At 40.7% G+C, this 20038-nt stretch overlaps 1 protein-coding gene across 8 annotated transcripts in view; it reads left to right on the top strand.

Moving 5' to 3' along the window:
• Window positions 1-20038, top strand: part of RASSF8 (Ras association domain family member 8) — an 82736-nt gene that overhangs the window by 46881 nt on the left and 15817 nt on the right. For 6 of the 8 annotated variants that reach the window (XM_057370523.1, XM_057370520.1, XM_057370522.1 and 3 more), the window contains exon 3: window positions 15642-15837. In XM_057370523.1, the coding sequence (XP_057226506.1) occupies window positions 15735-15837 (103 nt within the window). In that variant the 5' untranslated portion in view covers window positions 15642-15734. Of the gene's footprint in view, window positions 1-7885; window positions 8338-13342; window positions 13564-15641; window positions 15838-20038 lie in introns of those variants that run through there. The other 2 variants (XM_057370525.1, XM_057370526.1) reach the window with 2 other exon arrangements.

Genomic DNA, 20038 nt, shown 5'->3' with positions numbered 1-20038 from the left:
ACAAAAAAGCTGGAGCTTGAACACTATCCACCAATTATATTGTACTGCAGTCTGCATTTCTCCTCATTGTGCAACATCACAGCAAAAGTAAGAAATCCTAATACTTTTCTGTTAGAATAAATCACAAAAGATTTAGCTGCTCTCACAGCTTCCTGTGTGAGATGTGAAATTGGAACTTAGCGAGACTTTGTGATGCTGATGCATTTSGACAGTCTTACTTGATTCACAACTTACAAGTTGTTTCAGGTAAGCTAAAGCTTGTCTGTTTAACTTCCCAGTTTGTATTGAGCTGCCCCTATATGCTGACAGACAATAGGAATCATAGACAAATTTAGGATGGAGAAAACGTCTGAGACTGGGCAAGATGATCCAGCCCTTGTCCAAAACATGTCCTAACATAAAGCTGATACATTGTGTTGCTTAGGAGCGCTGCCTTCTTCAAAGTTACTGTCCCTATGATATATTAAAATACTGAAAAACTAAAAGGTCAGTGAATTATATGTTCAGTTTATTGTTATGGTTTAGTGTAAAGGCTTTTTTTCCTCCCTTGGTACAATCCTTTGAGAATGCTAAATCATTGAGATTTTTTTCCTATAAAAGTTTACCTTTAATTGTTTTCCTGTTACTGAATAACTGATGCAGGGATGTGCATCTGGTCCTAGGTTTGGTCCTTGTTGGCCTTTTAAGCTGTTTGAGAGAGAGCTTTTGTGTTTCGCCCTCTGAAAGTTAATCTAACACACACCCAGTGCTGCACTGCAGACACTGGTGCATACTTTTCTCACTATGCTTTGGGAAACCTACAGTGTGAGCTTCCTGCATTCCCATCTCTGCTGCCAGGGCTTTGTAAGCATTTCTGTGAAAGGATTTTATTTTAATCCAAAGTCTGTAAGCAGTATTAAGAACTGAAAATTGTTCCATACCGTAAGAATGCCTTTAATTACCAGATTTGTAAAGYTAAAATCCCTCTTGCTTTTTCCGCAGTCTAATGTACATTGGGGGTGTTTTTGGCTTCTTCACAAGAGGAATGATACACGCCATCATCTATGATAATGATTATCTGAAAGTAAAAGATGAGATTTGAGCTCCTTGAAACAGAGTGTAGAGCTCTGCTCTCCCACTTCAGGGGTAAATGCTCTGAGCTTCCACATCCAGTCTCCTCCTTGTCCCTGGGTCCAGTATTCAAATCCCGAGGAAAAATTGGGAAAATAAGATTCCTGAGAAGCGCTTTGAGCTGTGAACATTCCTCCTCTTCACCCAGCCTGGCTGAAAGACCTAAATATACAGGACATGCACTTGAAGGTGCTTCTGTCCCTGGGGGCTGTGAGCACACTGCCCCTTGGTGCCTGTCCCCAGCTATTCCTCTCTCTCCTCTTGCTGCACCTGGCACTGCAGGTTTTGTGGAMGCCCGGGAAGAATGTGGCCATGTCCACCATGCCTGGGAGAAAGTCTTGCTGTAGGTCTGTCTGTACCAGAGGCTGTAACCCTACAGAGTTGCTCTGAGAAAACATCATTCACTGCTGTCTCAAAGACTGCTTTCTAAAGCTTTCCTGTCCGTTCTGCATGCTGAAGTACTTACTATCAGCTGAAATTTGGTTTCAGACCTGAATCCATGCTGCTSAGATATCTGTTCTGACACTGTTATTCTAAACAATTTTCTTTAAAGTGTTCGTGCAGCAGTGTGTGTGTTCTGATGTGCAGGTAAGGACTCCTGCCCCCATTTGCTTTTGCATTTCTGCGGATGTAATATTTGAGGGGTGGAAGAAGGCATTAGACCTTGGGCAGGGCTGGTGTCTGATCTGAAGGTTTTCTTAGCATGTTTGTCCCTAAAAGTATGTTTTGACAGTGCAGCAGTTCCTGTGAAGTTGGTCCTGGATTACAATRTTGTTTTTTTAGGCCTCAGAAGCCTCGGATTAGATTGCTGCTTGTCAGCAAAGTGCAGGATATTCCACACAGTGTTTGCACATGGAAACAGTGTGACCCCTGCTCGAGCAGTGGAATTCAGATAAAGTCACACTGTTTTCTAGCTTTTTAATTTTGATTTCTCCATGAAAAGGTATAACTTTATCCTATAGTTGGATCTAGYTTAACTTAGTCAAAGCAAATATTTCAGAAATAGCCTGGAGGTGTTGTATTCTGTATCTAAATACACCAGGTATTAAAGCACTACTAAAGCAAGAAAGAATATTGCTGACATTGAAAGTTCTCCAGTTTGRTTAGCTCGGCCTAAACGTTTGAGCTTCCATATTTCCCGGACCCCGGTGAGTTTTTGTAAGTGAAAGAACTGCAAATAGCTSAACAAGCAGGGCTTCAGCTCCAAAGTTGTTTTTAATTAAAGGCTCTCTCTTCTGTGGACTACTCCCACATAGAGGGCTGGAAACTCCCAATTCCAGAATTTTTCTTTATTCCCCAGGGAGGACAATGGAGTTGACCACCTACAAAGAGTGCAGCTATTACAGTGATCACAAACTGCTTCCTCTCCAGGCAGAGTTTGGCTGGGAAGGAAACTATAAGAGCTGGAAGTTTTGGTTGTGCTTTTCTTTTTGCAATCTATGTACAACATTTCTGATTGCACCCTCACAGATTCTTAGGCTGTGAGAGTAGTTGTTCCAAAGCTGTTGTCAAAGTTTAGTCCTGGTCATTGTAGAGGATGGAATTGTACTCAAATTCAGGTTATGGTGAAAAGGCATTAAAAGTGACCTTGCTGTGATCTGAGAGGGAACCAGATTTCTTTAATTTAAAGTATGTTTAATAGTTTATGTTTTTTCAAAATGTTGCTGAATTATATTGCTTCTTAAACCAAAAAGAGGGAACCGATCAAATATTTGTGATTGGAACATTGTGATGAGCTCATTCTTATCAATATCACTTAGTAGCTGTCATGGTTCAGGATTGCTCAAATTTATAGCACAACACACTGTGTAAATTAAACTTTATTATCTAGCAGATAACCACTGTGTTGTAACCATCCTAACATATTCCCTTTATAGTAAATAATGGACTCCACTATGAAGTTAATCATAACAACTGTGTGAGGTTTCAGTGTATCTATCAAGATGTAGGATATGCTTTCAAATTTTATCTCACCTTATTCTGCTGCTGTGGAGGTTGCTCAGCTCTGACCATGAAGAAGGATCTGTTGTTTGCACAGCAGAAGAAAGGGAAAAGATCATGAAGGCTTAAATAAATGTTGATTCAAAGCCTTTTTCTCTACCTGCTGGACTATGGTACTGTGCAGTCATTTTGTAAAGAGGGATGGTGATACTGGAAGTTCTTTCTATGACAGAGGAGGAGAAAAGAAAGGAGGAAGGGGGGGGGTGGTCCTTAGATGACCAAATTGCCAGGGGTTCCTTGAAAAACTCAAAATTTGCTCATCTAAAATAATTAAGATAAAGGTTGTTTGCCCCTATAATGAAAATCTGAACCAAAAAAAAGCCTAGAAGAAGGAGATTTTTAGCAAATAAGATGAAAATTTAGTCACTGGAGTAGATCTGGCTTGGGCCGCTTCATTTGAGGTGTTTGGTATTGGAGTTGCTATTGGAGTTGCAGAGCCAGGGGACTCAGCACGTTTTGGAAATGAAAGCCCATTGCGCATATGAAACACACAGGAACATGTGCTACATGACCAGTATTAAATTAGCTGCTATTGAAGYTGTAGGAGTTTTTGGTCACCTCTTCAGTAATGCAGATGTCCCAAGGACTTGCATGGTTCTGGGATTTTTTTCCTTTCTTTCTAATCTGGCCTGCATTAGATGCATAAAAGTGTAAAACTCTATTGTGCTCTGTGCTAAAGGTGTCCAAACCACAGGTTGTTGAACTCTTCCCACAATTGCTGCTATCTAATACCTTCTTTAGGGGAGTGGTTTCCCTCTTTTAGATAAAGACACCTACAAGCATATGAGCAATTTGGACATGGGTGTTTGATGTGGCTTTTCAATTAGCCCATTAAAAAAACAGACAAACCTTTACTTCTCCTTWCTGAAATACTAATGTATAAGTACTTACATAATTGCATTTTAATTCCATTTTTGTATTTTGGATGTGTAAACTCATTAATGCTTTATATTTTGAACAATTTTAGGTGTTTATTTGCTTACTGCCTTATGATTAGCRCAAACTTTCTGTGGGCACTTCCCCTTGAGTTCTTTCCAGGATTTAGATTGCTTGCTAGGTAATTGTGCTTAATAAGCCATTCTGGCCTCCTGATGGTACCTGGTATTGTACACTTCCATAGCTGTGTATCAATAAAGATTAGGAATCGCAGCAACCACTTTTTATTTGAAAGAAAACTGACCAGGCTCTTTTTGTTAAGCTCCCTCAAACAGTTCTAAATCCTTAACCCTGTATATTAACTCATTCATTGCTGCCAGTGGCACTCCACAGCCTCACCTCTGTGCTTCTATGAAGAGGAATCCATAGAAACAGAAGCCACAGATGCTGGGGGGGCAGGTTGGGGGGAGTAAGAAAAACCAGGGGAATGTAAAAATGTCCTAATCAGATCTCTTGGTTTTGGTTTTGTTTTTTTTTTTTTTTCCTTCTACTTCAAAAGAGAAATGCAAGAGGAACTTTGTCCTTCGTAAGTAGTGTGATGGTCACCTCAGTAGCAGTATTGAGATGCTGTTTTGTTTAACTTGGGCTCTGTGTCAGAAAGGGGAAGAATTCAGGAAGAATTTCTTTATGGAAAGGGTGGTCAGGCATTGCATGGGCTGCCCAGGGAGATGGTGGAGTCACCATCTCTGGAGGTGTTTAAGGAAAGATTTTACATGGCACTCAGTGCTCTGGATCAGTTGACACAGTGGTGATCAGAGAAGGGATTCAATGATCCTGGAGGCATTTTCCAACACTGATGATTCTGTGTTCTTCAGTACCAGTGTCTGACATCCCAGGCATCTCATAAGTTCAGAAAAAAATAGTGAAGATCCACCATGAAATGAGGAATTATGATAAAATTCCTTCTGGAAGGATAAGTGTACTTCCAGAAGGCTTGATTCTGTGGCCCATCCTCTGGGTGTTTTGCAGGAGCTCTTTAAAGCAGAACTGTGCTTATCTTGGCCCCTCTGAAAGGCAACTAAACCCCCAAAGAGAAGATGCACATGCCCAAGGTGTTTAGGGCACGTGGAGATGAGTAGAGTACATTCAATCAGCACAAAAAGCAGTAGGGTCACCTTGTACCACCTGTGGATCCATTGTGTTTTGGTAGATGCTCTGCAGAAAGGGGTTAAGGGACAATATGAGGGAGGATAGGGAACTTTAACCAGTAATGTGGGGGAGCTCTTCCATGTGCCTTTCTGAGGTGACTTTTCTGTGAGTCAGCCATGAAGTGTTGGAGCTGACTGGGAAAAATGAGTGAGAAGTAAATAAGAAGGACAGAGATRAGTGTAGAAAGACTTCCTGAGTGAAAATAAGTGGATCAAGTGAAGAAAGGGGAGGGCTGCTTCACACTGCCTGCATTCAGCAAGTCTGGTGATTCCAGAAATCTGTCCTGCCATCATTGTTCTGGGCAAATGGAAAAGTTGTGGTTGCTGAGGGTACATTGAGGAGGAAGATGCAGCTGTTGGGAGCTGAGATGAAAGCCTGTGGCCGGTATGGCCAGCAGTGAAAGGCTGTATCTCAGAAAGTGCAAAATGATGCTGTCYGAAAATGCAGAGGGAAATCAATAAGTGGGAAGTTGTGCTGGTTTAAAAACTGTGGCCACAGAGAAAGAAGGTATGAGCAGGAAAATGAAAACTCTTACCCCCTTGCCATATTGAATTTAACCTAACATCCATTTTCCATTGGCATTGCTGACTGTGACTTCTGTTAATTGCTGTCGGTTTTTTGGCAGAGAATCACTTTTTTCCTGAAGAGCTCTTTGCTGGGTCTTTCTATKAATGCAATACATGATCTTTAAAAGACTTCCAAAGGAAAGTGTATTTATTATGATTTTCATCTCTGCACGTCTCATTCCTCCCAGCGAGTTTTAGAGTTTAGGTAAGTTTTAGCCAAACTTAAAGAGAATTAATGGTTTAGAAAAGATGAAGTTTGTAAGAGTTTCATTAAGATTATCAGCTGAATCGAGAATCTAAGCTTCCTCATCTCCTGAAGTGGAGTTTGGTTATACATCCATTTTGTTCAGTATGGCCAGTTGAGCAAAGTGGTGTAGCCTTACCTTGGAGCTGCCACAGTGCTGAAAGCAGGACTAGGGTAGTTCCAACTGAAGGAGGGAGAAATTAGGTAGATATCAGAAAGAAATTGTTYCYTGTGAGGATGGGGAGGCCCTGGCACAGGTTGTCCAGAGCAGCTGTGGCTGTACCATCCCTGAAAGTGTCCCAGGCCAGGATGGATGGGGCTCTGAGCAACCTGGGATAGTGGAAGRTGTYMCTGMYCATGGCAGGGAGTGGAATGAGAYGGTCTTTAAAGTCCCTTCCAACCCACCCTATTCCATAAATCCATGAATTAAGTAATGCACTTTGAGTATTTTAGCCCATAAATTATTGCTGTGTGCTATGATTACCTCAGATTTTGCTCTAATAAAATTAGCCAAGCTCACAATTGTCAAGAGAGGGGAAATATTTAAGAGATCCAGCTGAGTCCTATAAATRGAGAATAGAAGAAGCAAAGAAGTTCTTTTGTGCCTGGGGAAAAATGGAARTAAGCACAGCCAAGTGTAAATTTTAGAAAGTGATGGGTTCCCCCTACTCATTTAGCTTGCTTAACTGTTTAAAAGCTCCTTGTACTGGTAAGTTCTGTTCTGTCTTGCAAACTKTCCTAGGTTGCCAGGAGAGCAACTTAAAATTTCTTAGGTAATGTTTGATGAATAATGTAGCTGCTCACTGAGATTATAATTTTTTGGAACAGTTACATTAATTAAGTTGAAAGTRCCTCACCTTGTTTCTGTTTCAGAAATCGCATTTCATTACTGTGAGATTTCAGTAGTCCTGTCATGCCATGATTTTAAACCATGTACTTAATTGACTTTTAAAACTTCAGTTAATTCAAATTTAAATAGATTTCAGTTGCAAGATGTATTTTATTTCCTGCATCCTTCAGTGCATACTTGGAAGTGGAGGAATGGGCTCATTTGTRTGCAGGGTTCATCACAATACAGAGGGAGAAGGTGGTATGTTTTGGTCCAAATCTTTAAATGTGGGAGGTATAATACGTTTTTTTGTAGAGTTTTGTTTTTTTTTCTGAAATTTGCCCTCAGCTCACATTTGGGGTRCAGGGAACACCTCCCTGACAGCTGAGACTCGGGGTAGCTGCAGTCAAATGTCAAAGCAGCTGCTACACATGGGCTTGACTGAAGTGTAAGGAACAGATTCAGCTCTACAAGACCAAGAGTTAATGCAGGTCTTGCCAAAGCAGAGCAGATGAGCTCATTGCCTGATTAGTGTAAATATTGGTAATTACACMCCGATGTCTCCAGTCCCTCAGCTGGGTGTGAGTGTTTGTGGACAAGCCGTGAGGGGAGAGGGGAAAAGTTGAATGGGTGGAGCYGTGTCTTCCTTGGAACCAGTTTGGAGAATGACCCATTTTGGCTCCTTTGAAGCCAGGGCATTTCAAGGTCTAAGGCAACTTTGAAGTAAGGTGTGTCTGTTATAGTTTTGTATAAATATTTCCCCTGCAATTAACTGGCTTGCTTCTTTCTCTGCTCTTTGTTTTCTTTCACTCCCACAGACTATTTAGGCCATATTAGAGATGTATAGATGTGACTTCCACCTAATGTTGCTGTTTATTAATAAAGTGGTGTGTAATAAAGCTGTTTTCTCAAATGCACTATATATTTGCTACTAATGAGAAACAAATACTTGTACAGCTTTGGAAGACTTTACAGTGCAGTAAATGTCTGCCTGCTGACTGAGATGATGAATCAGGAGATGCTTGTTTAATGCACATGTCTTTTTTTTAGCTGTTTGTCACAGCATTTATATGGAGTGCAGGCTCCTTGGCTAATGCATCTGGAAAAGGATATTCCTCTGCCACAGAGTAAATCTGTCCCAGCTGCTGYCTGAACCTCTGCTGTGCTGCTGCCAGCTATCCTGCTGGAGCCCCTCCAGAGCAGGGACACCGAGGGGATCAGAGGGATGGAGCAGYTCTGCTGGGAGGAAARGCTGAGGGAGTTGGAATTGTTCACCTGGAGAAGAGAAACTTTGGGAAGACCTCATTGGAGTCCTGCAGTGYCTGAAGAGAGCTGAAGGAAAGATGGAGAGAGACTCTTGAAAGGGCCTGGAGCGACTGCACAAGGGGGAATGGCTTCACACTGACAGAGAGTAGATCTGAATTTGATCCCTGTGAGKCCCTGGCCAGGTTGCCCAGAGAAGCTGTGGCTGCYCCTCGATCCCTGGAAGTGTTCAAGGCCAGGTTGGATGGGGCTCTGAGTAGTGTGGGATAGTGGAAGACATCCCTGCCCATGRTGGGGGGCTGGACTGGATGGGCTTTAAGGTCCTTTCCAACCTAAACCATTCTGTGGTTCTATGATCTGGCCCTTCCTAGAACAGTGGTGGCCAGTGAGGCTTTCTGGGATGAATCCACTCAATCCTGCTTCTCTAGTAGGATTCTGATATTTCATACTGACATTTTTGTTTGTTAGCAGTTGAACTACAGAATGAGGAAAAGGAGTGCKTTGTGTCAAATTAAAAAGATGATACTTGAGTTCTAATTCTGAAACAAGATTGAGGGTTGGGATTTAGTGAGTAAGCCTGCTTGAAGTCAGACTTGTAYCAAAGTGAATCCTATCTCAAGACTGAAAGAAGTGCTGCATCAGATATTGTTTTGATTTGTGGTACATATCCTTAATATAATGCTCCTTAGTTTCAAATTTTTTAATTTCTGCTTTAGAARCTCTCTGACTGAAATCTAGTAGAAGCAAGGATCCTTGAAACTCTGACTTGAGTGCTGTCAACATTTCCAAAATGCCCTTGAGTGTTTGTACCACAAGTTCAWGTGGAGTTCAGATGCTTTTTATATCTAATCTTGGGGAAAAGAGAGTATTAATTTCAGACTCGTTGTTCCTGTTCAATTAATTCAAGTGCCAAAGTGTGAAACTTACTGTTAAAAATGCAAGATTATGCTCTCAGCAGTGACCAAATACAAGGGAACTTTAGTAAGCCATCTGTTTTCTTTGCTCACCTGCCGGCTTGTTTTCTTTCAAACATTTTGTGAGGATTTGAAAATGCTTTGCAGCACCTTAGGGTCAAGCCTTGTGGCTCCAAACTTAAGATATAAGTTGTCACAGAGTGTGACAGGAGCACTACCACTCCAACCATCAATGTGTTTTCATGACAGCTGGTTGGACTTTTCTTTTCTATGAAGGTCATGAGAATTTTAGACACAGTTTGGGATTATATAGGTTTATAGATATGTCATCACCCATATCCCAAATTGGATGAATGTTATTTCGTGCTACAGTTGAATCATTACTAAGTGGTGTCTCTGGTTTCTTCAGATTGTCACATGTGATTTAGATTAAAACACTGTGCAGGAACACGTCCTAAAGACTTAACATGCTTGCTGAAGTCAGAWATCAGTCTTAGAATTAAAATACTGAAGATAAAAATACAATTTTCTAAGTGGAAGAATTATTTCAGGTAATAACTTTGTAGCTGCTATTAGCAAATAGTAGTATCTTTGCATGAGATGACAAGAAGCGTGRATACTTTACCTCTTCATAAAGCTCCTCCACCCCCAAAAGAAAACAGGTTAATTCTTTCTAGCTAATTCTCACCAATACAAAGAGAAGAGAARATTTGTTTTTTTCTGTGCTGTAAAGATTGCAGCTCAAGGAGAGATTGTAGCTCAGGGAGAGGTCAGGAATGTTCTGTAATTAGGCAAAATACCAGTTGTAGCATTCCCTGCTTCAGAACAATGTTTCTTTCCTTCATATTTTCCCACCAAATTGTTAGCTGGATTGCAGCAGGAGAAATTGCAGTGCAAGCAGCAGTTCCTGTGCTAGGCAGTTGAGGGTTCCTGGATGGAAGTCAACTGGTAATTTGTCTGGGAAACTGCGACTTGGGGAATTTTGGGTTATCCAGAGGCACAATTTTGTGCAGCCATTGTAGCTAGAAACAACTGCCTGCACTTTAATGCTTATACAGACTCCTGTGTTGGTGCTGTGCTGTCCTCTTGCAGGTSGGGTGTGTGTGCGGTGTTTGTGTCTATTTGGGTATCACTTGTCYCATTGGGATTTGGGCTTGTTTGACACAAAGATGTATCAGACCATCTTTTGTCCAGTCTCATGGAGAAAATTTCTTGGTCTTAAACACTCTCTCTCAAGCTCATTCTCAACACTATCATCTTCATGGTTGTGGGACCTCTGGTTTATTTGTTTCAGCAGTGCTTATTATCTCAGAGTGTTCTTCTAGAATAGCAGAAGAATAACCTCCACAAGGGTTAGTCCCCCCAAAAAACATTGGATGCTTCCTCTGTAAACACTTTGTTTTCAGAGGAAGTCATAGCCTGGTTTCAAACCCACAACCTGTTCTAAAAAWTTTGCCTGCAGAAGATTTTCACTTGATATTTTTGATTTGAATGTGACATGAAATACTTTTGCCCTTTACTGATAGGAAGCTGCATATCTTGTAGGCTGTTTACTCTTTATCAGTCTAAGGGAGGAGRCTTTTTGGTAAATGCTAGGGAGTTTATTTCCAGTAGCCAATTCTGCATTATGCAGTTATCTTCATGTGGGAAAAGTTACTTGGCCCTGTACTAGGATTCTTATGGTGGGGAAGACCTTCCAAATGCATCCCTGTTCACAGGGAGGGGACTGTTGTGCTCTTCTGSTTGGTTTTAAGCTCTTTCTGGGTAGCTGGACTGGCTTATTTGTGCTCATTTGTTTGGTATTTTCCAATCAAGCCTTACTAGCACTGACTRATTATTCCTATTAATGGCTTACAGCGTGGGTGGAACAAGCTGCCAGTTTGTCCACTGCCCTACCTGGTGTCATTRTACGGAAAAACAACAACTTGGCCATAGTGCACAGAGAATGGAAAATAAAGGGTAAATGCCAAACCCCRAATGATGTTTAGTTATTACTAATTACAAATGAAAGCACCCTGACTTTTAAGTGTACTAAACAACGTGCTGGTGACTTGATGGGGCTACAGAAAGTCACTGAACGAGTTGGTTAAAATTTTGCTACAGTAGGATTTTAGTCCTGATTTGAGGTGCATGGTGGTTTCAGGCAGTGTGAACCTTCTAAAAGTTACAAATGAGGTGAAATCGGCATCTTGATTTTTAGCTCTCAGGTTTCCTCATGACTTGACCCTTATGTGAAGTTGTTTTGCAAACATTTACCAGGAAATAYGTTTTCTTAAATGCTAGGAAAGCCCTTTGTACTTAGTCTGATCTGCTTGTCTTTTGTGAAGCTTCAGTCTTTCCTATATTTTGCAAACAAGTTGTGGAGATGTAGCAAAATAGGAGCATACATATATATATGTTTGTGCATGTGTATATACATATATATATATATATATGTATATGCTGGATTTTATTTGCACTTAAAAATTGAACAAATATCTGAAAGAATAAGATACCATCAGCCAATTAGAATAAAAGAAGAATTTAAGGGAAATGCTTAATGCATGGTAAACAARGTAATTGAGGAGGCTTCAGGCGAGGTAGTAGAGAAGTGGGGGGAGGAAGTAGCTGTGGAATGCCAGATTTCCAGTTCTTGGTTCCAAGCAGAACTACGTGTGGCTCTGGAACTGATGGCTGACAAACTGGGAAAAAGCTGTGATCACAAGCGTGCTTTGGCTTGTGTGCCTCTCAGTAAATTAGTTTTGCATTCCTACTCCCAGTCATTGCTGAAATAAGTTATGCATAAGGTGAACTGGTTTTGAACTTATGGGATTGAGAAACCTCAAATGAGATATTTTTTTTTTCACCCACCCACCCCTTCCATTGTCTTCAGAAAGAAATTTGGACAGTATTGGAGGCAAGGATTATTTTGCATCTTCTAATGTAAAAGCACAGTGTGCATTCTTGGACACAGGTTTCATGTTGAAAAATATATTTGGGGCTGTCAGATGGCCCTCAGTGGGATGGCAAATCAGCTATTACTGGTATGAAWGTTAACAGGAAATAAAGAACTGGATACATATGAAGGAAAACCAAAGGCTAATAAAAAGGTGCTACAGAGTTCTATTTCGSAAGCAGAGATAAGCATGTGGCCAGAAGATTTTCTTGGTTTCCAGACCTCTCTGTGAACTTTTACTGCACAGTCCTAGAAACCAAACCAATCCTAGATTTATTTTTTTAAAACTTACTGCAGATGAGCTTTGCTTAGAAACTCTAATGAGACACAGTGATTTCAGCACATAGATCTTACATTTCCAGTGTGTGTATGATCTTTGTGGCAGGTCCCCAAAGGAATGCCGTGAGCACTTGTGGGACACATGGAATCACAGAATCAGTGAGGTTGGAAAAGACCTCCAGGATCATTGAGTCCAAGCTGTGATTGATCCCCATCTTGTCAACTAAACCAGAGCACTGAGTGCCACATCAATTGTTCCTTGAACACCTCCAGCAATGGGGACTCCACCTGGGCAGCCCTTTTATTAACACGCTCCTTTAATTCAGCCCTGCCTGTTGGTCTGACGGATGTGCGTACCACAAATTCTTTTTCTTATTTAGTCTTATTAAAACTACTTGTCCTGTAAGAAATGATGGGGAATGTTTCCCCTGAGCTTGAACTATTTCAAAGGCACTTTGTTCCTATCATTTGCAGCTTTGGTGAATGCTCCTTTCAAACTTGGAAGTGTCAGCAAATATTTCCTTATTATATCATGCCTCTCTTTAGTATTTTCTTTTTTTTAAAGGTGGACTGTAGGAAAACAAATGACCAAACCTGATCTGCACTGAGCACAAGACTKTACATTGTGTGCTGACTGGGGGGAAAAAATGCACTTGCTGGCTTGCTAAATTGAGATAATACTTTGGATGTTGACAGACAGAAAAACAATTAGAGCTGTTGGATGCTTTGCTGACATGTGCATTGTCACACRGAGAGATGGCTTGGTTGGTGCCAGGAAATCTGAACTGCTCAACCCTCAGCAAGATATTAAGTTTGTTAATTAAGTTTCTAACAGCTGGGCTTGGAATGTGAAGTCTGTTTACTTGTGAAGACAACTGGTCCAAGAATAAATAGCAGAGGTCACTGATGGGACCTGTGAGGTGTTTTCTCAGTCACTGTTATGTCACAGGCTGGTAAAAGACTTTTTGCTGCTTAGTTTATTGGTACATTAAAATGATGTTTCTGTATTTGTACATTGTTAAAATCTGTGCAGATAATAGCTTTCTTTGAATTATCTAGCTTTATGTAGGAAAACATTAAAAGACTATTTCTGTAAACATTGGTATTCTTAAAAGGTATCACTTTTCTGTTGAGTGTGCAAGCCTATTTGAAATCTGGTTTAACTTACAAACTTAATATATACTTCAGAACAGGTAGTCTTGGACAGGGATTCTGAGGGGAGTGTATTGGCCTGACTTTACTGCTTGGTGCTTCTCTGCTAAAGCTCGTCCTGTCCAYGTGGTGGGACCTTTCTGGCTCTATCAGGCTCTGAGGTTGTTGCTGCTCCAGCCTGTCAGGTGAGGATCTTCCAGGTGTCCKCTGGATCATGTGTCAGTATTGGTCAGCTGCTGGATGAATTGTTCAGTGAAGGGAGGTCACTTTTCAGTCTAGCTTGAGGGCTGCATTGGTGCATCTTTTTGATGCAGAAAGAGATGTTCACTTACCCAGGAGAAGGCAGCTCTGCTTAGACTGTAAATGTGAAMAGCACTAAGTATTTGCTTAGTGTTCCCAGTACCATTTCTGCCTCCACATGCAGTTCTGTTCAACCCATCAGCATAAGCAGATTCCACGTTTCTTGTGTAGCCCTACCCTGCCTGTCTTCACTAATCTCYTCTAAATAATTTTCAGGTTTCTTTTCTCCATCCCTGTATATTTGTTTTCCTGGTATTTAATTCTTAAAAATATTGTCTTTAATTTTATCACTTTATCCATGTGGGATTACCTGAGCACATGAGCTTCTTTTATCGTATTATCACGGTTTATTTTTCCTCTATCTRCTTAAGTAGCCCAGCTGTCTCATTAGGTTTTCTTTATTTGTTTTTGGCTTTTTGTTGTTGGTTGGTTTCTGGGTGTTTTTTGGGCATTTGCTTTCTTCTTAATTTCTGGGTTTTTTAAAGACTTAATCATCATTGTTGGTGCTTAGGTTTTTGTTTCATTTTTGAGGGTAAGGTCTATCTTTTGAAGACAACCCTTTTTGGTGGGTTCACTTGAAATTTTTTTGTTTAGTATCATTGCCGAGCCTATGGAAATAAACTAGGATAAGACATTAGACAATGTCTGTTTCCTCACAGAACCAGCATAGTGGTGGTAGGGGTTAAACCACCCCTGCAACACTTGGCCTGATGTGTGTCCTTGTTTTAGAGGAAGAGAGAAGCAATGTGTCTGCYCACTTTCCTTTCTGGGTTCTGGTACAAAATGCATGGATTTGTTGCGAATAGGAACCTTCAACTGCTTCTTCAGGGAGACAAAAGTTGAATGGCTGTAATTAAAAATGTTTTCCCCTTGTTTTGCTCCAGCCCCACCTGCTAGGAATTATTGAACAAACACTGAAAGCATCCCTAACCAGTCCCTTGAGACATCCAGGCARCATATGAAGGAATAGGGGCACCTGTTACTGGAAACTGTTAGGAGTTTATTCTGGCATTTCTTTAGTGCTATTTCTCTGGRTGCTCTTTTTATAACAACTTCTAAAATTTTAGGAAATAAACTGTAATGAAACTTTGGTATGTCTGCAGAAGAGGTAGACATTGTTAAAGCATTGGATTCCTTGAATGGAATCATAGAATTACTAAGGTTGGACAAGACCTCCAGGATCACTAAGTCCAACCTGTGACCAATCAATCCCCACCTTGTCACCCAGCCCAGAGCACTGAGTGCCACGTCYAGTCCTTTCTTGTACTGCACCACCTTTCTGGGCAGCCCATYCCAATGTCTGACTACTCTTTCCATGAAGAAATTCTTCATGATGTCCAACCTGAATCTCCCCTGGCACAGCTTGAGACCATGTCCCTTGTGCTGTCCATTGTTCCCAGGGAGCAGAGCCTGATCCCCCCTGGCTGTCCCYWCCTGTCAGGGAGTTGTGCAGTCAGAAGGTTCCCCATGAGCCCCCTTTTCTCCAGGCTGAGCCCTCCCTGCTCCCTCAGCCCCTCCTGGTGCTCCAGACCCTTCCCCAGCTCCGTTCCCTTCCCTGGACACGCTCCAGCCCCTCAATGTCCATCCTAAAGTGACAGGCCCAGAACTGTCGCAGGATTCAAGGTCTGATCTCACCAGTGCCCATGACAGGGACGGTCACTGCCCTGGTCCTGGTGCTGGCCACACCATTGCTGACCCAGGCCAGGTGCCATCGTCCTTCTTGCTCATCTGGGCACACCCAGCTCATGTTCAGCTGCTGTTGACCAGCATTCCCAGGTCCTTTTCCACTAGGCAGCCGTCCAGTCACTGTGCCCCCAAAATGTGTGGATGTTTTAAATGTTCCTGTTTTTAAAGAAAGGAGGCTGTGTTGCCTCTCCTACCCAAYAGATGTCAATGTGAAATTGTCAGCTTTTAAAATTGGTGATTGCTTGCTATAAACACCAGGATTTTTTTTCTCTTCCAGCTGCTGCAGGAAGTCAGCTGCCTTGCCTCTGCTGTAGCTGCAAGTATGACTTGACTGATTTGCATTCATGGCTCTTGGATGATCTGGTGAACCATGGAGCTCAAAGTATGGGTGGATGGAGTGCAGAGAATTGTGTGTGGTGTCACCGAAGTCACAACATGCCAGGAAGTTGTAATAGCCCTTGCTCAGGCTATTGGTGAGTACTGCTAGCTGGGAAGTGGGGTGAATCTAAACTGAGGGAGGGTGGGAGAGCACTGRGTACCAGCAGAGAAGAAAATAAAATGCACAGTGGGAAAACCTTGCAGTGTAAACTTATAGCCTTGGATTTTTCACCTGCCAGAGAGAGATTAAAAAGAAACWCTTTAAAATCTATAAACTTCCATTCAATAAAAATATATTCTCTAAGTAATAATAATCATGCTGCTGTTTGTTATTGTAAATACAGCCTGGACTAAAGATGGTGCTAAACTGCCAATATTCTGAGTACCAAAGAAAACATAAAAGCAGTGCAATATAATTGGTTGGCTTTCACATCCTAATGATGCTCTTTGAAATTATACCCATTGTAAGTATCTTTAGCTGTACTGGGAATAGTATAGATCAATTAAACAGATCCTTCAGGGTCTCCACTTACTCCTGCATGCCACATAACTCACTGCTCATGAAAGGGTAATTTGGAAGTATCTACACTGTTAGCTCTTTGCTGAAGACTTTACAAGAAAAAAATAAAATCTTTCAGGCTCCACCACAGGATAATCTTGTCAGATCTTTCTTAGCGATTAATAAGCTTAAACCTCATCCCTTCAGTATTTCCTATGCTGATACTTATTCTTTCCTAAAATGTTAAAATTGGCTTTACATACTATTTAAATTTAGGCATTAAAACCTATGATTTAGCTGAAATTAATAGTTTAAAGGTGAGTGTTTGCATTTTTCAGTATGCCAGSAGTTTTGCAAGATTGTATTAGCAGTCTGACTCAATTTTAAAATAATAATTTTCTAATAAAGAGCAAGTTAGCCCCATGAATGTCAATAAGATTCTACCTGTAAGCACAAAGTCAATTTCTCTGGAATTGTGATGTTTATTTAAATGTTAAACTTCTAAGCATCATTTCTATCTACTTTCATCTGATGAAGTGGAAGACTGGCGCTTTCTTATTTTATAGTTTAAGGRGTTTGAATACAATGGTAGCATGTGCATCTCTATATGCATTACATACCTTTTAAAGCTTCATTTAAAAATTGTAGAAAGTCRGTTTGTCTCTCAAATTTTGTATTTGGTATTAAGCTGTTAAATGTGCTTTTACTGGWTGTGTTAGTTGCAGCATTTTATTCAATGGTAATTGGTTCATGAATTGCTTCCATATCTCATTTTCTGCCTGCAGGTTTTTTTAGAAACAATTCTGCAAGCATGATCATTTTCTAGTAATGATGAAGTGATACATGTTTAGAAATAGTAACGTGGTTATGATACTTTTGTTCTTCACTTTGCCTTCAATATCTCTTTCAATTCTCTTTCCTTTGCCTTCTCCCACAGAAATGTCAGACCAGACTCCCAGTTTTAGACTGGGAGACCAGACCAGACTCCCAGTAATTTCATGTTCTCCTGTGCAATTTCTCCTTGGGTTTCCTTCTGTATCCTCAGTTATCAGTCTGAATTCTGTAAAGACTCCCTCAGCCTTGGAAACACACAGGTTTTGTCAGCTCTGCAGACTTCCTTTTCTGTAACACGTCACCAGTTTGTCTGGGACAGGCGACTCTGSTTCCATGCAGAGATAAATTTCAGTTTGCAATCAGAGCCAAATTAAGATAATCCTTTGGAAATTCCTTCCTGAGGTAAATATCCTCTCTAGAAAACTCCCAGAACAATTCCCCTCTCACTGGGGCAGCTAGGACAGTATCAAACACCATATAAATTACACCTGCGTGTCTTTGGCAGGCAGGGCTTTCCCAGCCCTCCTGTCAGGCCATTCACCAGGACAGCAGCCATATGTCTGCCCCTGGGATTTGGCTGTGGGTCCCAGCTTACCAGGAGTAATTGTCACTCACGTTTGAATGGGAATCTATTAAAATGTATTCCTCTAGCTCTCACCTGACATTTGGTGGTGGAAAGTGGCCAGTCTTAGTTGGCTTCTCCYTCACTTGGCTCTGATGGGATTTTCCACTTTGCAGTCTGGCTCCTTCAGCAGTCACATAACTTGGCTGCACTCAGGATTATTTTGTCTGTCTGTAAAGTCTGTGAGACACATAACACAGTCTTCTTCACCAAGCCTGAAATGTGAATTAGAAGTATATTATTTTCTTGAAGTGCAGTGTCTGGAATATCTGCAAACTGGCTTATTTTACAGCCATATCCACTGAGGAAAGGACAAGCCTAAGATACCCAGATTAAGACATCCACAATTAAGAGACTTCTCATGGACAAATGAATCTGCCTGTGTTCTAGACATGTGAAAAACAAAGCTTTATCCTGTATTTCAAAAACAGGAAAATCAAAATTCCTATAGAGCGGGCTGTGGGCTTCTCTCCTATAGAGAAGGCAGCTTTGGACATTATCCAGTATAAAAAAAAAAAAATCTGCTGCTCAAGACAGGGCCAGGCAGAGCAGTTTGCTCAGGAACAGGGGCACTTGGGTTCTGAATGTAACCAAGTGTGGAGAACCCATTGCAGCAGTGTTCACTCACCCTGGCAGTGAGAGTGTGTTGTCCTTAAATGGAATTTTTTCATATKTAAGAAAATGCCTTTTGCTGTCACTTGATCAAATGCAGGGCCCTGTCTCCTGATCTCCTGCTGTGATAAGAGCAATAAAAAGGTTTCCATCTATGCACTTTCCAACTCTTCCCTTGTGTCATGGAAATTCAGTAACTTCAGGATAGAAAAGTTTGTTGCATCTTTTTGGTTTTCTGTTTTTATGTTCTGGGACTATTTTAGCTGGGAAAAAAAGAAAATCAAGTTATACTGGGCTATGAGCYTTTGCAAGAGGTCCTGTCCCATATCCAGTGTCTAATCCTTTGGCCATGGCATTCTGTCACTTAACTTGCCTGTCTAATGCTCCTTGATTCCTTAGAAATTGGAGCTCTTTCAGTAAAAATGTCACTCTYTGCTGCTGTACTCCTGATGAATAACATTTGTGTTACCTGTTCTTCCACTGTAATCTCTTCCCCCTTCTCCTGCTGCCTATCTCTTGATCACTGCAGAATAGGAAATTACTCCATCCAGAGTAAAAATTGGAGAGTTTTTTGGTTGGTTGGGGTGGTTTGTTTTTTCTTAAAATTTCTATTCAAACTGAAGTTAAAAGGTTTTAATTCAATCTCAAAACACCCTTATTCTTTAAAGCAAAAGAAGAAGGGAAAGTTGTCTGCTTTGGTGATCCCAACAAATCTTATTTTWAAAATGTGTATATAATTTATTGAATGCAAGAGAGAATAATATCAATTGGATATAATTCTAGATACTGAAACTGACTGTACCTCTAACTTAGAAGGAGTTGGAAATGCCTTAGCTGGAGGGCGGACCACTGGAATTCTGTTCAAGACAGACCTAAAACTATTCAGTTACACATTTCCAGAGAGTGAAATCATCTCTCACTGGGATTGTGAAGAACAYTTGATACTACCTTTTATGAGTTTTATCTAGGTCTGCTTTATCTTTTTTTAACTCAAGCTGTTTGCCAGTTACTAAAAAAATTCTGCTTGTTAATACAAATAAGAGAAATGATTGTTTCATCATGACAAACTGAGCCTTCACCAAAACAAAAATTCACCTGATCACACAATTTAAATAGAAGAGAACCATGAGTCTTGTTTTAAAAATATTTTTGCCAGGACAGTTGAGCTTTTCCAAGAATCATCCTTGTCTCTTTTAAAAATGTACATTTGACAGCAAATTCACCACTAACCTTTCTGTGCATTCTGTGAAAATCATACCAGAATGGCTTCATRTAAACATTGCTTGGTCATTTTGATYCCTCTTCTTAATTTGGTCAACTGAAAGCAAGTAAAASAAGAGTCATTAATACTTTTAAACCATGTGTGATGAGATGGTGGATGAATCCAGCCAAAGGTCTGTTTTGAGTGTATGTGAGCATAGTGACTCCTCTCAAAAAATCATTGTGATCCTGAGGGGAAAAGCAGATGGTATCCTAAAAAAAAAAGTGAACTAATCATTTTAACTGATGGTTTAGGCAAAGGTAGTTTAACTATAGATATTAGGGTTTTTTTTTAGATTGGCATTTACTGGTTGTTTTCCATTCAAACACAAAAAATAAATAAAAATTCTTCCAAAGGAATGTGGCAATGGACTGGACTCCTCCTCTGATTCGTTATTTTCTATCATACTTCATACCTGTGGATGCAAAATATGGCATGAGTTAAGAAATCTGAGTAATGCAAACTCTA

This window comes from Malurus melanocephalus, unplaced genomic scaffold (assembly GCF_030028575.1).
Source record: "Malurus melanocephalus ecotype Western Australia unplaced genomic scaffold, MMel_1.1 scaffold_128, whole genome shotgun sequence".
NCBI lineage: Eukaryota > Metazoa > Chordata > Aves > Passeriformes > Maluridae > Malurus > Malurus melanocephalus.
Note: the sequence above shows the minus strand (reverse complement) of the source record. Positions and strands in the feature narration are given on the sequence as shown.